This window comes from Mya arenaria, chromosome 14, assembly GCF_026914265.1.
Source record: "Mya arenaria isolate MELC-2E11 chromosome 14, ASM2691426v1".
NCBI lineage: Eukaryota > Metazoa > Mollusca > Bivalvia > Myida > Myidae > Mya > Mya arenaria.
The window spans coordinates 11320329-11338145 of NC_069135.1; the positions used below are offsets into that span (position 1 = coordinate 11320329).

Below are 17817 nucleotides of genomic sequence, written 5' to 3' on the forward strand. Positions count from 1 at the left end.
ATGGCCGTAAATTATGCGTACACTAAGAACGACTTACACGATGGGTTTAGAATAATAAATCGCGACTTTGAATGAATTGTAAATCGATATAAAAATACAGTGCTGTTACTCACAGTTGAATGCCCACTCAGCCTGGGGACTCAGGTCTACACACAGTAGAACCTTTTTCACGTTTGTAACATCCAAATTCGCCATTCCTTTCCCCACAGTGTGTCCTATTAACCGTTTCCTCAGGGAAATCCGAGCTTATATACCAGAGACGTAAACTAATAATGTGCGCTTTTACTCTCGTTGGCTTTAGTTTTCCCGAGTCTTAGTTATTGCACTTCGTACTAGTGTGGAATCGTCTCACTGACAGTCAATATGTTGGGTAGTGAAGCAATTTTAAATATCATACACAATCTATTTTCAATTACTCCGATCCTCCAGACAGGTAGCATCTAATATCCCATAGATTTAGAATATTTGAGAACGTTACCGATCACTGGAATGCAAATATCTACAGAGACACAAATTTATTTCAGAAGCCAGTTTATCGATAACCGAGGACTTGTATAAGTTTGGTGGAAGACTCACAATTTTGTTGTGGATAAGAAAATAATTTCTTCTGTTTTTACTTTTATGCTAATTGGAACTAATTTCGCGTGATGACATCCAGCTGTAATACCTGTGTAATACAACAACACTGTCATGGTTGTGCCTCTGGAACAGGTTTCAATGACATGCATGATATTTAAATACCAAACCAGGGTAACATTAGCATATGATTTCATAAACAGCGTCATCTTAATATCTGTTTTGCTTTCCGACATCACTGAATTTGTATTTCCCCGATCAATGAATATTATAATCAAAATAATAAAAACATTATTTATTCTCACTTAGAAAATGATATATAGAAATAGTAAAATGTATAAAATAGGGGAAGCGCTATGGAGTGATTATCAGAACCTTTTAGGAAGTTTTAATTTGTAAGTTTTTATTGGAGGTAATGAAATTGCACAATTTCTCATGTCCCTGTAAATCACAAAGATGATTAATAACTTGTTTGTTGTTATATTTTTGTTATTTCTAACCTTTATAATGTTCTGATTGGAATATATATACAATACATATGAACACGGTCATATATGTAAATCCGTAAACATACCATTGTGGGTTATCACCAGTAAAATGCAAGATTTTGTCGTTTTGCTGACTGTGCATTTATTTGAATATGAGCGACATACATGGTATTTGATTTATCTCCGTTTTTGAATTAAACCTCACGCGAATCGTTCATGTATCCTTCAAAGGGTTGTTCTTTAAATTAATTTATTTGTAACCAGAAACATCGAATATGTTTAGTTAAATAAAGAATTGCTTTGTACATCACTCGAATGCTTTGTACATCACTAGAAAGCTTTGATCATCTTTCGATTGCTTTGCACATCCCTCGATTGCTTTGCACATCCCTCGATTGCTTTGTAAATCCCTCGATTGCTTTGTACAACACTCGAATGGTTATTTCGATGCTGATACATCATTAATCAACCGACACAAACGAGCATTTTGGATGGCTGATTTGCGATTGAACAGTTAAGCACCAACTAAAATTCAAAGAAAAAAAAACATCGTGAAATAGGCCTTACAGTGTGTGCAAAGAAGAATCAAAACAGACAAAATTATCATAAAGTTAGAGTATTTTAGCATAAACGTTTTATAAGCACTTGAGGTTTATTCACAAGTGTTAATCAATATATTTGTACCTTTTATGTTTAATTATTAATCCGAAATATAGATATATTGCATGATACCGATAACTAAATTCAATACGATAAGCAACTTGTTTCCTAAAACCATCATGTTCTGAAAGTTCATAAATAAGAGAGCAAAGCGAGTTTTTCTTTACGCTGAATGTGATCAACATCGATTTTATGTCACGTAGGATGCATTTGAGACAAAGGATCACCACATACATTATATCCGAGTGTTTGCAATATTCCATCTAGCAGTTTGTGCAATTTTTAACCTGGAATAGTTCTGCATGATATTTGCCAACACATTCTTATCTAAATGAAAATGTGTTGATCAGGTATGTGGCGGGAAAATCGATAAAAAGCATTTATTTATTTATGAATACAAGGCAAATACTGTTGCAAGAAATGGCCACTGCAGGGTGCAGAAGGTTAAACTTCTAAAACATGTGCTGTATATGATTTCAAACAGCATTGATTTTAAAATGTAATACGAGCATAATTCAATTCATTGTCATGCTTCTGTTCCCCGACTCATCAAATTAATAAGCATTAATATATGTTAAAAAGGATGAATCATAAAAATTATAATATATTGTGTGTGGGGTTAAATCGATCTCTAACATTACTAGTCTGCTATTCACATAATATGTAGCAACTTTTAGTTCAGACAATGCTCTCCTGAAAAAAAGAACGCGCCTAAATCAGCTACACACTTCAATGCTAATTTAATTAGCTTCTCTCGTGGTAGTATGTGTTGGTGCAAATAGACAAATTGTATCAATCACTTGATTCTAATTTGATAAGCAGAAACTAATATGACATTTGTCGAGCGTTTCCAGACAGACACGCATTGGGTTTTGTGTAACCGTTGCAAATAGAAACTTCTCAGAACATAATACAAATATTATTATATGACTTAGAGTGAAAAGAAACATATTTAGTTTATATATTTCTCGCGTTTTATGAATGTATAACCCCACTTGTGACACGCGTTGTTTGATAACAGGCACTATATTGAGTTTGTAGAAAAATGTGCGAGTAGTGGCTACATTATCATACATTATTCCTATGCTCATTTTCAAATACCTTATATTTTAAATTTTGTTTTATAACCCCACAAATTTTACTGATTTATCTCTTTTTCTTCGTATAAGAAACAAAGATATTTGCAATTTAAAGCGGCTACATGGCATCGTTGATTGCTTTGTTAAACATTAGACATAACACAGTTTAAATTCAGCTAGTTAATGTATTTTTGAAAGTCGTTTTATGATAACATAGAATACGTAAATTCAGTTCTGGTTGTACCTGTCCCTATTTCATTATAAGAAAAGTTACTTCGTCATAAATCAGCCACACTAATAAGTAATGTTGGTTTTGCATTTTAGCCCAATTTATTTGAAAAAACTTGAAGCGAAAAAAAACATATTATGTATAGCAGAAGCCTTTGACGTGAGAATGTTGGAAGTTTGCTGTCTTTCAAACCGCTTAAATATCCAGGAGGGTAAAATGGTGTTCACTAAACTTTAGTCCTAATATTTTTGTAAAGAACAGGTTCTTGGTTATTGTTCAGTTTTACAAATACTGGATGTGACTTTTTTTGTAGGAAGTGATCAAATCTTCTTATGTGTGCAATCACACATTGGACTTTACAAGAAATTTAAATTTATTGCAAATTTACCATCTCGGGTGTTTGTTAAATGAAACATAAATCATTTAAATAGAATGCTTCGAAAACTGCACTTGATCTACATGCGTGCTTATTATAGTTTTTCTAGTGAATAGCCTTGAATTATTGTTTACCTTGACACGATTATGTCTATTGAACAGGACAAGACAAGTAAATAAGGACCCATTCGTCAAGTGCTTAAGACCAAACAAAGGAAAAACAACGCTACAGTTGTCCACGTGACTTTTAACCATGATCACAACCCTGTTTCCATGCGAATGCCTGGACACTGGATTGTTGTGTTAACTGATTTAGTGCGAATAAATGAGAACATGTTGTAAGATGATCGAACTCAACGGTCAAAATACCTACATTAGGCGGGGGGGGGGGAGCGGAAGCGCTTAATAATATCAGAGACATAAGTTCACAATTAATTTATAATTATTTATTTCGATTTTTTTCCCTACGCATGTTGATTAGAAAAGATGGTGTACAACATGACTGACAAGGAAGGCTTGCATCAAGCATGTTAATTTAACAAGTGCTTATTATGATTCACACATATGTAAGTGCATTAGTGAAATTCAGGCGCTATGTACTTATAGCTATTAATACCTCTGAAACACTTAACTCCAAGCCGTTCTAATCATCAACAGAACACGTGTTTTATGGCTCTTTTATACAGCTTATATAAACAAAATCGGGCACCAACAAGAGTAATTATTGTACTATAAATATTTGTTTCACGATTTAGAAACAATAAACAAGTATGTATAATGTTCAAAAAGATACTGTATGATTTATATAAAACATAAATTACATAAGTGCAAAAAAATCAAGTAAACGATACTCGAAATTGCCTTAAGAATAGTCATATTGAAAACAAAAATAATTAATATTTTTCGAAATGTGACCATATATCTTGAATACTGTAAGTTCTCTTACAGTAAGGATTTAGTTTACGTCGGAATAAATTCTCAATGAAATCATCATTCAAAGCCCAAAAGCTCTTTTTATGTAAAATTGTTTTGAAAATTCGAAAAAAAAACATATCAAGGTAATAAGTTAAGACATGAACTGAGTTTTATAAATACAATACTAAAGGTAAGTTAAAAAAATCAAAACGGAACAAAACTCTGACGGCTGCAGGGTTCTATGTGACTGCAGTCGAGAAGTCAGAGCATCTTTTATCTATCACTCCACGATACACAATCACTGTGTGGAGGTTTTAAGTAAATTATATACACAATTCAAAATTTGTCCACATTGAAACAAATGTTTTCAATAAACGGTATATCATTATTGTTTTGTAAACTATTGTTAGTCATTTAACTTAAGCTATATGCTTGGTGAGATGGTCTAGTGGTATATAAGTCTTCCTCTCGAACGAGAGGTTGGTGGTTCAATCAACTACTTTCAACTTTCAACTTTTATTTTCAAATGCTAAGTTCCGCATTATACGGAAATTATACAAATACAATGTTCATATCACGTAATACAATGGAAAACGGCTATACATAAGTATAGAATGTTATATACAAACAAACACTTTAGTGTTATAGAGAATCATAAAAATACACACATATACATAAGTAAGCTTTTTAGAAATAATAATGCCGCGCATATATGCAGCATCGGCACATGCAAGTATGCAAAATATAAACATGTTTATTAAATATAAATGTGACATACATTGCGGTACCATCGACTTATTGGACTAAAAAATTAAAATAAGAAATTTATAGAATGTATACGTGTTAGAAGCTACAGAAAATGAGTTGTTTAACGCATATTATGAAACAGGATTTATACAAACAGCTATGTTTCATGGTATATAACAATGATTTAACAAATATATACAATGCTATTTACAACTGTTTGCAGTGTGTACATATCATATGTTGACATATTAGTGAAAGAAATAAAAAGAAATAATGCTCAAATAAATCAATTATCAAATTGACTAGTTACTTTCATTGTTATGGTTAGTGATTGTTTGCTTTATGAAAAACTAATACAAATTATAGGTGTGAGTATATCTATTTAGCATAAGTATCTACTACAAAAAAGATAAAATGTGGACAACAAATTTGGTTAGTCATTTATTAGATTTGTACCATCGACTAGCTTCGCCAGCTGTACGGACAATCCACACGCGCAAGGTTTCAGTACTCGATGTATCGTACATATATAATATGATATTTTCACACCTATTTTAAAAACTTGCCGAAACCGAAACACAAGGATTTAAAGGTGCTTTTAATCAAGAGTTTATGATGTATTGATTTTTTTTTTGATTTTTTTTTTCTATTCCAAAATGAATTCGTTTCTAACTTTGATTTTTCATTGAAAAGTAATTTATTATTTTATGACAAAAGATACTTAGTTTACGAATGTCATCCTTGTTTTCGTTGTTAAACAGTTCTCTTAATTTCTGAGTATTAGGTCTGTTATAATAATATCTATTAAGATATTTGTGCCTCTCATTTGAAAAAGTATTACATTTGAACAAATAGTGAAACTCATCCCCAACATCATCACAGTTAACACATTTTCTTTCATTTATGACAGTGTTATTCCATCCCGTTTCTATAGGTAGTCTATGAGTTCTGGTTATAAAGGACAATAATGATTTAGTTAAATTTGATGATAAATCATTTATATAATTACTTTGTGCAAAATTAACTTTTACAATTTTGTAGAAGTTCGATGCTGAGGTTCTGTCAATATCAGAGTGCCATTGTTGAATAAAACAGTCATTTAGTTTTTGGTGCATAGACTTTATAAGCCATTTACTATTACTAAAACTGTGGCTATACCATATACCCGAGTAACCGTTATTGCAAAGTATATTTTTAACATTTTCGAACCACGGTGATTTAACACGTCTTTGTGAAACAAGTTCATTAAGTATAACATACAATTTTGAGTTTAGTTTCATTACTTGACTGTTTTCTTTGTTGTCAATCATTCGACCCCAGTAAGATACAATTTTCGTTTTTATGTCTACTGATAGCGGCTGGATGCCGATTTCTCCGTATACCATATAGTTTGGTGTAGATTTTTTTAAGTTGAAAATATATTTGTAAAATTTCAGTTGAACCCTTTCTAAGACATCAATATTTCCAAAACCCTAAATTTCATATCCATATAATAAAATGGGTTTTACACATTTCTCAAAAAGATCAATTTGAATATCAAATGGTAGTGTGAGTTTTTTTTTATTTTTCTAAGTAGCGAAAACATGGCCTTTGTAGCTTGGTCAGCTAAATACTTCTTTGTTTTAATATTTGATCCTGTACTCGATAAATACAAGCCCAGATACTTATATTCTTCAACTTGTTCTAAAACAATGTCTCCTATTTTGAAATTCAGATTGTTCAATCGTCGTTCTTTGCCTATTATCATGATTTTGGTTTTATCTGTGTTTATTTTTAATTTCCAAATATCACAATATGTTTTAAAAGCATCTAATGCATGTTGTAATTCTTCAGCATTATCACTGAATATAACCGTGTCATCAGCATATAAAAGTATGAACAATTTTACGTATACTCGTAGCCCATCTATTGTGCTTTCTTGTGTTATTCCATTTATACCTTGGTCACTTAGATAAGACTCAATGTCGTTTAAAAACAATAAAAACAAGAAAGGTGACAAATTTTCTCCTTGTCGTACACCAACGAAACAACTAAATGTATCTGAAGTGCCTTCGGACGTCATAACCTTTGATTTAATATTATCATACATGTTGATAATGATTTTGAAACATTTACCATCGATATTTTCATTAATAAGTTTTCTCCAAAGTCCAACACGCCAGACTGAATCAAATGCTTGTTTAAAATCTACAAAACAGCAGTATAGTTTCTATTTATTAGATTGTAATATATCAAGCAGACATTTAAGAACATATATATTATCTACAGTTGAAAAATTCTTTCTAAATCCAGCCTGCGTTTCATTAATTAAATTTTTGCTTTCTGCATACTTATTTAGCCTGGTGTTTAAGACGCAAGTAAATAATTTCCCAAAACAACTGAGAAGAGAAATGGGTCTGTAATTTTCAGGCAGTTTTGAATCACCCTTGTTTTTGTAGATTGGTTTTATAATACCCTCTGTCCAACTTTCTGGAATTGTACCATGGTCTAAAATTAAGTTGAATAACTTAACATAAATTGGTAGCATTATATGTACAGATGATTTAATATGTTCATTGACAATGTTGTCAATACCAGGTGCTTTATTACATTTAAGCGCCTTCGCTGCAATTAATATTTCTTCTGCACTGAATGCTCTGTTAATTTCTTCATTTGTAGGATCTATGTTTTCATTTTCACGAAGTATATTTTCGTTAAGCTGCGTATCCTCGTGTTTATTTGAATTATCATTTAATTTTTTAAAGAAATTGAAAAAAATCGCGAAGTGTTGCACTTACTTCATTTTTTTATATTCAGAATTTAGTATCTGCCAGTATTTGGCGTGGGCTATTTAGTTTCAAGTTCCTTAACCTGTTAATTCTGTTATTATTATAACTGTTTTGTGAAGTGTGCATTGTGCGTTTGTATTGCTTACTAATGTTTCTTAGACATTCTTTTAAATGACTTGTTTTATGCTTGTTATATGCCCTTCGTGTTTTGTGATAAATATTTCGCAAGTTTTGACATTCCCTGTTAAACCAGGGAGAATCGTTTTGTGTCGAGACATTATGTTCTCTTTTGTGCACCATACCAAATGTTGTAACAGCGTTTTCGCTAAATAATATTGCGATATCATTTACAACATCATCTATATCGTTTTGTGAAATTTGATTATTTCCTGATAGCAAATCTAATTTACTTTCAATATCTGATACTTTTAGAATATCAATATTATCTACAAAATTAGATGATTTACTACTGTCCCTAAGTGTTGGGCTCTTTGTTGATTTATTTCTATTTCCCGTTATAGGGTAGTGTTTACACTTTACGACAGCTGTAAGTGAGCAATGGGCATCAGATAGTAAGTGACAAAAATCTTTCACTTTAAAATTAATTACATTTTAAACACGTTTGACGTAGATACCATATAGTCTACCGTGCTTGCACTTTTACAAGTTAATTGAGGATTAGTCCCGTCAGAGCCGATGCGACCATTCCATAGGAATAAATTATTATTTTTGCAAAAATCAATAAGTTGGTTTCCATAATGGTTGATTGTATTATCAATAATTTGTCGATGCAAAGAAATATTACATTTTTCAAAATTGTAGAGTACATTCGAATATTCATGTTGTACATCATGTAAATCAAATAGGTCTGATAAAACATTGTCACAGAAAGTGAAATCGTGCAAATTGCCGCATCGTGAATTCATATCTCCCAGTAGGAGTATATGGTCATTTTCTGAGCAAAATCTAAACAGCTCATTTTGAATTTCAAAATACGGGTCAACAGGAGAGTATTTTGACCCGATGGGTAGTATATATAAGATACCACATTTAAGATCAATATTGCTATTACAACCATATATATCTTTCGAGATAGTGAAAAATTTAATAAGGTCGCTCTGTGGTGATGTATCAATCTGTACAAATGGTAATACATTATCTTTCACAATAAGAGCAATACCACCAGAGCGATAACGAGTTAATAGAGACACAAACTCTTGAACACCACATACTCAAATAGAAACACAAAAATTATCTATAGACGCATACACGACATCACTGGAATACGGGATTACTGGAGGCTTTAACTTGTTTGTACGGCAAAAACCGCATACTTGTCAAAATATGTATCAATCAGTTTCTGTATATTGGCAATATTAGCAGGTCAATAATTTCAAAATTAAAAATACCAGACACATCAGAGTAGCTGGCAAACGATTAAGTATGGAATGAAGCATAACGCTATACAAACTCACCTGCAAACGTTTGAATCGAGCAACAATACTAGTTTTTTAAATAGCCGCGCTTAATGAGTAACGTATGTGAAATGTGAATACATGTTGTACATTGCATAGATGAGGATGGGGAATTGAGACATTTTGTCATTGACTGGTCGATAAATTTGAAATGATATTGGTTTTTGCTTCGCCATGTGCTACTGGGTTTGTTTCTACTGCATGATAGCTATCCATATTATATTTAAACTTCTTACTAAGATATGGACTTTAAACACCATGGACTCATGTAGTAGCAAAAATATCCAGACTGATATTAATTTGCTACATAAATACAACATTGAAATAAATGATAATCTAAATGGGATAGAACAACTAATTCATCTTCTGTCTTCAGGTCTGGGTGATATCAATGAACTGTGGTTCTCATCATCGTGGTAAACAATACCAGGAGGATGTTTACATTTCATTGAGCCAGAAGGATGCCTTTCTGAAGACTCAAAACGTTTGAAGATATGCTGTATAGATCAGACAGCGGCTTAAAAAGTAACATTCTTAATTACAATAATAAAAGTGAGAATGTATGTACGTTTTGATTTAAAAATATTGATAGCATTATACAAGCTAAGTGTACATACTTCGTTGTTATTGTAAACAGGAATTGAAAGCATGCTCTTTTTCCTTAAACTACCAGTGTCAAGAACGGTGTTAGTCTTAAGAAACGACAAAACATGTGAAAGAGAGTCTATAAAACGAAAACAGTTTTGTAAATATATCAATATATCGATTTCTCAATATTGCAAACTTGGTTTGTTTTATGTATGCTTGTGTTGTTTGTACGTTCTGTGTACATCTTTTAGTTGTTGTTGGGCTTTAACCAAGGTCATCGGAAATTGTGTTTGTAATTGTATAGTTACCATTGTATTATAATCATATTTGTCCTAACATGGCTGAATCCCTCGTAGTGCATACTCCCCGCATAATTGCCATTCAAGAACGTGACCTACGATGTGTTAGCCGCTTTTACTGTCTCGAGTGTATCCTTTTATTACTGACTACCATGACGTATAAGAAGTGACAAATGAGAGCTAATTTACCAAACTACAAAACTAACGTAAAAATCCATACTGCACGTGTAAACAGATTGTAAATGTATATAGTGGCCATCGCTGTTATTGCTTTGTTCCACTTCATCTGGATGCAAATTAATTCATACTAGTAAATACCTTAAGATTTTAAACATGATCAAACCCTACATTATAATGAATATATCGGTTGTTTAAATGTATTGTTGCTGATGGCATAGCACAGGACGCCTACATCCATTGGAAACCAAACCTAACGTTTTGTGGTTATCAAAAGGAGACAATCAGTGTCGTGTAGTTAATATTTAAAGAATAGACTTGATAAAAAGTCAACAAAATCAGTGATATTGAACACTAAATGAAGTTCGAAAGCAAGCGTTATCCTGCGTGCCAAACTTTTCTGCAGGTAAAGGTTATTAATTTTAGCGCATTTTTCTACTCTTTAACGTATTTCATATTTGTATTGGTAATATTATTTTTCACTATATCAAAATGTATAAGCTTAAGATTACCTAAGAGCTTTGCACAAGGTCAAAGACCGCGGGTGATAATCTTAACCGTCTGATACATCCATGAGTTCACAACAGACAAGAGCTTTACAACTATTCAGTTGCTAATGTAGTGTGTTTTTACTTGTAGTTTTACTTATTTACTATTAGAATTATTTAATAAAATATTAAGTTGTTAAACATGAGTTGTAAACGAAGTGAATTTAATTTCAAATATTTCTAAGATTGAATAAGCCGTCTACTGGAAATACGGCGATAAACAGGTAGTTAAAGGTAAAGACCGAATAAACTGGTATGTTTAATTTATCCAGTAGTTATATCACCATAGTGACGTTCTCAAGAGGTTTTACGGCGTTTCCTGGCCAATTTTCATAGGGAAAACACGATGTAGGGCATACGTAATGACTTTAAGATAAACAATAATGACTTTGCGTGTTGTGTTTGCTGACAGTAATATAACAATGGATTTCTAATACTCACAGCTGAATGCCCATTCTGCCTGGGGACTCATATCCACACACAGTATGACCGTTTTCACGCTGGTAACTTCCGAGTTCGCCATTCTTTCACTCCAAGTAGTTCTCCAATTAAACGCTTGACAGGAAACTCCGTGTTATGATTTTAACAATGGACACTTTAAATGTACGTTTAAATCTCGTTTTTTTTGTCTAATGCAAAAACATCCAGCTTTTGTATTTAGTCCGAAAAGTTTCGTTGATTTCCTGAGTTGTAAGAGAAAAGTAAATGCTAACCGGTGTTGAACCGACTCACTGACAGCTTGATATATTGCGATATGCAACAATTTCAAATATTATTAAAGAAACATTTTCAATTACTCAGACCCTCAAGACAGGTTTCAAACACCCAATATCACAACGTAGTCTTCCGTGAGGTTCTAACAGCGCAAGAGATTCAAGTTTGTTTCATGAGGCAGATTATCGATAACCTATATATGACTTGAATCATTCTGCTGAAAGACTCACAGTTTTGCTGTGAATTTAGCAAACAGCATCCCTGTTGTTTTTACTCATCAACTAATGGGAACTCATTGCGCGTTCAGAAACTCCTTTTGTAAGATCTGCATTATTCTTGGACATTACTACTGTCTTTATCTTTTACACTTGGACAAGGTATCAAAAGCAGGATTTTTAGTAAGAACAATCAGGGTGAATTTACATGAGGATATCTTAAATAGCATCGTCTTAGATCGTGTCATTCGTTGCTGTATAAGTATTTTCTTGCAAACAAAGTATAATTTAAATGTTGATGCATACACTCAGTATGGATACGTCTGTTAAATAAAAAGTAAAAAATGTTTTAAATAAGCTTATTTGTAAAACTGTGCGTGAAAAACGTATTTATTATTTGGCATCAATACACACACAATCATTTAAAGTTTGTGTTTTAAGGTCGGTTGGGTCATAAATAAGAAAATCATGTTATTATTAAGTTATTAAACTGAATCGGTTGATGATAACAAGATAACTTCAAGAATTATCCTTTGATACAATTGCCTGTAGTAATAATTTTTCTTAATGGTACTGTTTGCCAACAATATCTTGCGTTTTTATTGGGTTCCTGCTAAAAAGCTGTAAAATGTCGTTGAGTTCCTGCTAAAAAGCTGTAAAATTTCGTTGAGTTCCTGCTAAACAGCTGTAAATCTGCCATGGCACAATAAGTAAGGCGTGTGTGTGTGTGTGTGTGTGTGTGTGTGTGCGTGTGTGTGTGCGTGTGCGTGCGTGCGGGTGCGTGCGTGTGTGTGCGTGTGTGTGCGTGTGTGCGTGAGTGCGTGCGTGCCTGCGTACAAGCCTGCGTACGTGCGTGCGTGTGTTTGCGTGCGTGCGTGTATGATTGTGTGTGTGTTATTTTAATGCGTGTGTGTGTGTGCGTTCAGGCGTGTGCGCGTGTGTGTGCATGTGCGCGCGTGCTTGTGTTCTATTTTATTTGTGTATCAAAACCATAAGGAAAGCGTAGTACTACATTGATTTTACTTAAAACTGAAATAACAAAATGAATTGTTCCTTAATCGGAGTTGGGTCTTTTTAAGTACTTATAAGGCGTTACTTATTAAAAAGTGGGTGCGAAAAAATAATCGATTAAAGGCTTCAAAAACTATATTTTATCACATTTTGTGGTACAATATTTTTCAGAGAAAAATGATCACCCCTTGCAGAAGGTTGTTGTGTTAAAAAGAGCGTTAAGCTGATTGGATATGGCATAATGGTATCATCCCAGCTTTGAATGATGGAAATGTATTTCCATTTGTTTCCCCAAAATATTGAGTTTACAATATTTTGTGCTTTTTTTGTTAAAATTACTTGATCATCAATACGTTTAGCCGAAAAACATTATTCATTTGTGCAAATATTTTGAGTAAAGCAGTTTAACATCGATACATTTCAAACACTCATTGAAATGAAAATAAGTTGTTATTTCAACATGTCCGTTTACTTTGATTACTATTCCCTTATTTCTTATGGCCGTGTCACACTGTGGGGACTTTCGGCTACGATTTGTTGCGAGTTTCAACTCGCCTAAACTCTTCAAGTATCGTGTTGGACTCGAAGCCTTGTTGTTGCATGTCGAAGACATGTTTTCTCATAAAGAAAGGACTCGGCAAGCAGTGGCGAGATCTTTAAACGGTTTAAAATTGTCGTACGAATTTTCGTCTCGTACACATATCGAAGACATGTGGTAGGGGTGTCAAACAAACTCGAACAATTGTGGTAGACATGTCTTCACTAGTCGTCGCTTCACGCCGCCTCAAAAAGTCGCTCGACAATCTACGAGTTAAGCAGCGACTCAGGGGTCATTATTACGATCTCTACTCGAGATTCGTTCGAGTAGTTGTGAGTTTATACATACCCCTTTGACATGTCCTCGAGACTGTTGCGACTTCCGGCGAGTTCAATGTGATCATATGAAGAAAAATCACTGCATCATTTTTCGCCATGTGTCGTCTTTTCTCCTACATTCTCGTAGCTCACTCTTAAAAACTCGTCATGATATCGTGCACATATTGGCAAAACTCGTAGAAATCTATGTGGTTGTCGAAAGAGTGTCGTACACAGATAGTACCGATGTTGCTTTAACTCGGGTTTTACAGAAGAATTTCGTACTACTCTCGTATTCACATGGAAGACAACTCGCGCAGGTGTGGAACTGATGTACCTAGCATCTGAATCCGCGGTTATCTCGTGGCATTTTTAGAAAATTAGTTTGTTTAAAATTGTTGACTGTATAGGAGTGCGTATTAAACAAATATGTAGATATTTTAATGCAATCAAAGTTGATAGGAAATTTAAACAGAGATTTGAATACCGCCAATATTTTTCAAATCGCCTTATGAGATTATTATGAAGCGACCTCGCTTCTCATGAGAAATTGCAAAGAGATCAATTAAACTTAACAGCTGATTTTAAATTATAAAATAGTATTCCAAGGTAATTGTAAGTCAAACAAATGCTTTCTAAATTTGTACCAATGGTCTAAGTTAGTATTTGTTATATGAGCTGCAAGATGGCGGGTAAAGGTAAACAAATAGGTATTTTGAACCTGTTTTCGCCTTATAAGAAGTGTTAATTATATCATTTCAGCAAATCATGACGCGCATTCGGCTCTTCAATCTCCAAGGTTCTTACTGGACACTTTCAAGCTATTAAGAAACGGAATAATAAAAATGTTTACAAATGTGGGAAGCGAGATTTTGATACTTTTGGTCGTTTAAGCTAAGAAATATTGTTTGAAATGGTGTCCCTTTAATCATTTTCAAATGCGGTATTTCAATTGTCGTACTATTTATTTCTTGTATAAGAATTGTTAAACAATGTTAATTAAAGCACCGAAATGTTCGGTTGATAAATATTTATGCACGTTTGGACATCTACGATAGATTGAATTAGACAAGCATCTATAATTAATTAAAACCTGTAAGACATATTGAACTTGTGGCCACCTTTTGTAATATTAAGCAACCTTATGTTGAATACTTTCTATATTGTTTTATTTAGGTTGGGCCGTTTGATTGTCCGTCAGTATTTTACAACTGTTTACAATACAAAGTTCGTTTCAAATATTTGCTTTCGAAATAAATTGTCTGGTTAAAAGGGTGTAACTAACCTTTTCCTACTATAAATATTGCTAAAAAAGATTAAAATAGAGATCTAAATTTGTATATTTTAACGCTATTTACATGGATGAATAGCCGACGAGACCGTCCTTGACACCAAAACGAAGTGCGTTGTGAGCTGCACGTCGCTTGGCCGACAACCCATAAAGCTATATGTTGAAATTTTATGTCCAGATTATATCAGTTTGACCGCTTCACTAGTTATATCGAACACTTTCCAACAAACTGCTCAGCTAAATAAACCTGTGTCCGTCCAGTACGTTTTTTACGAAAATTAACAAAACGGTTAATTACCTTGCTTGATCGTGAATTTGCTGTTGTTTAGAAGATAACTAGATCAATAATATGTCGTATACAAATATTTAATTTTAAACAATCAAAGTTGATATATTTGCACCAAATTCAAAATACGTTTCTTCCGATTATATTCGACATGTCCATTAATCACAAGTACACAATACATTAAAACCCTAAATTTGTACAAGAAATTCCATGAACTGAATTTATTGCAGTGTAGATGCAAAACATAGTCAAAAGGCAATCCAGCATTATATCTAATTCAGATGCAACTTATTAGTACTGTACAGTTAACATTTTCGTACTAGACGATCACCATTAGTGTACCTTTTATTTCATATCGATAATGCAATTTTATTTATCTTTCATATTCAAATCAGGATACATTTCAAGTTTAAATTCTAACTTGAATTGTATATAACACATGTTGTTGAACTTCGGTTGTGAATCAGTTCCATGCTGTACATATTGAGCGTAAATGCGTTTTCTTGGTGCGACAAAGCAAGAATTGTTAATATTATATATATCATCAAAATGAAAGTGTCATTATTTTTAATTTATAAAATAGTATAGCTTACAAAGTACAGTATCAATGAAAGTTTGAGAGCGATCCAAGAGAATGTGTTCAAACAATCTTAGGTGGAACTTATTCACCACTTTCATGTCACGTTTACAATAAGCCTCACAATCATGATTTAGAAAGGAGCAATCATAGAGTCGAAGCATAACCAGTTTGTATGAATTCGAGTTAAACTCAATAACACACATATACAAGATGATTATACGCATTCAAAGCTTAATTTTTAACTGCTTAATCTTCCTTTGTAATTTAAATTTTATACCCAAATAACAAATACTATCCATGGTTTCGACAGCATCAATATTAATGCAATAAACAAAACAAAGTGTATCGCTCTTCGATTATTCACATTTTAGTTTTAACAACCCACTTGCGTGAGTATCGATGTATTAAATGATAAATAAAACCAATAGTGCTTCTGTTGCCACGAAAACCAAACTGCGCGTCATAACAATTATTTTCAGATTCTCACCAATTACTTATCCGATCTCATAACATTAGCAAACACAATTTGGCTTTAACATAAACGGATTTAATCCCACTATAGCAAAGTAAGACCGTGGTCCAGGACACGACAATTTCACAAAAAGAACCCCACAAATTGACGACGTCACACTGAGAGTCTATGCATTGACGCGGTTTATGTGACCTACATAGGTCTGTCAAGTTTTACTGTATGTACGAAATTAAAAGTTATTCGCTGTCGCTTTCTGAGATGATTCTGCGGCGTTTTCGTGGTATAAATGGAGTATCACAACATGCAGATGATGATGGCGATGTTGCTGCACCAAGAATGTTTCCAGCGAACATATTGTTCAAGCCGCCATGAAATTTGTACTGTGAATCCTGTGCTGCGGAATTCGTATTTGTGTTTTTGGTAAACAACAACTGATTATACTGGCAAGGATATTGCATTAGTGGCATATCGTCTGTGTTTGTCAAGATGTTTGAAATGTTCTTGTGTTGTTAGTCACTAATGTGGCGGTAATTGTTGACTGACTGGATATTTCTGTGACCATTGATCTGCATTATCTGGTTTCGCGGAACACGGTTCTCAGAAAGTTTCTGAACAAGACGCTCTCTGACACTATGATTCGTTAGCCGTTTGTATTCCTGAAGTCCTGCAGCTTTGGCCATTCGCCTTATTATTGAGGTAAGTTTGTTTTGTCCAATTGTCTGGCGTTTAAACCATTGGTACTCGGTTTTATATTTGATTGAACTGTGTGGAATGCAATATAAAATGGGTCAGATGGTCTCCTACTGGCGTATTCCTTTTAAATAGCGACAGGACATTTTTCTGGCTCTGTGCTACATGCCCACATCTTAGGCTTAACTGACCGTACATCCCAGAGATTCGCCCTTTGCCTGGTTTTAGTTTGTCTTTTTTCACACTCTAAATATTCCTGCCCAGCATGATCTACACACAGATTAAGGTCCCCCAAGCCCATAGGGTTAGGGTTAGCACTGTCTGTATTGCGTCATTTCCAGTGGTTTCTGCATGGTTATTATGCCTTGACCGCGACCATCGATGTTGATGCGCCTATCGGTAACCAAGTAGATGCCAATATTGCATTTGAGACAACGCGTAGGGATATCTAAGTCGCGTGCCATTAGTCTATCCAGTAGAAATGTCTTATAGGTTATCTGTAAGATAAAAATATTCGTTATGGGTATATTACACAGAAAATAAGGAAAAGCATGTGTTAAAACTTTTTTTTGTTTAAATAATTAACAAAAAATTCTAAAACCACATCAACTGATGTATTTAAAAAAAATACTATCAGAGGTTTCCAAAAAAAAAAGTTTTAAAATATTAGAATTAACCTAATTATAATAGAATAATTTAGCCTTACACCTTAGCCTTCATCCCAGATCAATTGTTCACGTAATATATCGCCAGGATCTGAACGTATATTTCTGACATTC

At 33.4% G+C, this 17817-nt stretch overlaps 1 protein-coding gene across 2 annotated transcripts in view; it reads right to left on the reverse strand.

Moving 5' to 3' along the window:
- The window catches only part of LOC128217614 (universal stress protein in QAH/OAS sulfhydrylase 3'region-like), a 119158-nt gene extending 107415 nt beyond the window's left edge, over positions 1-11743 (reverse strand). The window contains exon 1 of one of the 2 annotated variants that reach the window (XM_052924877.1): positions 11366-11743. In XM_052924877.1, coding sequence (XP_052780837.1) covers positions 11366-11447 — 82 coding nt within the window. In that variant the 5' untranslated portion in view covers positions 11448-11743. Of the gene's footprint in view, positions 1-113; positions 496-11365 lie in introns of those variants that run through there. The other variant, XM_052924873.1, reaches the window with a different exon arrangement.
- Positions 11744-17817: the final 6074 nt, after the last annotated feature.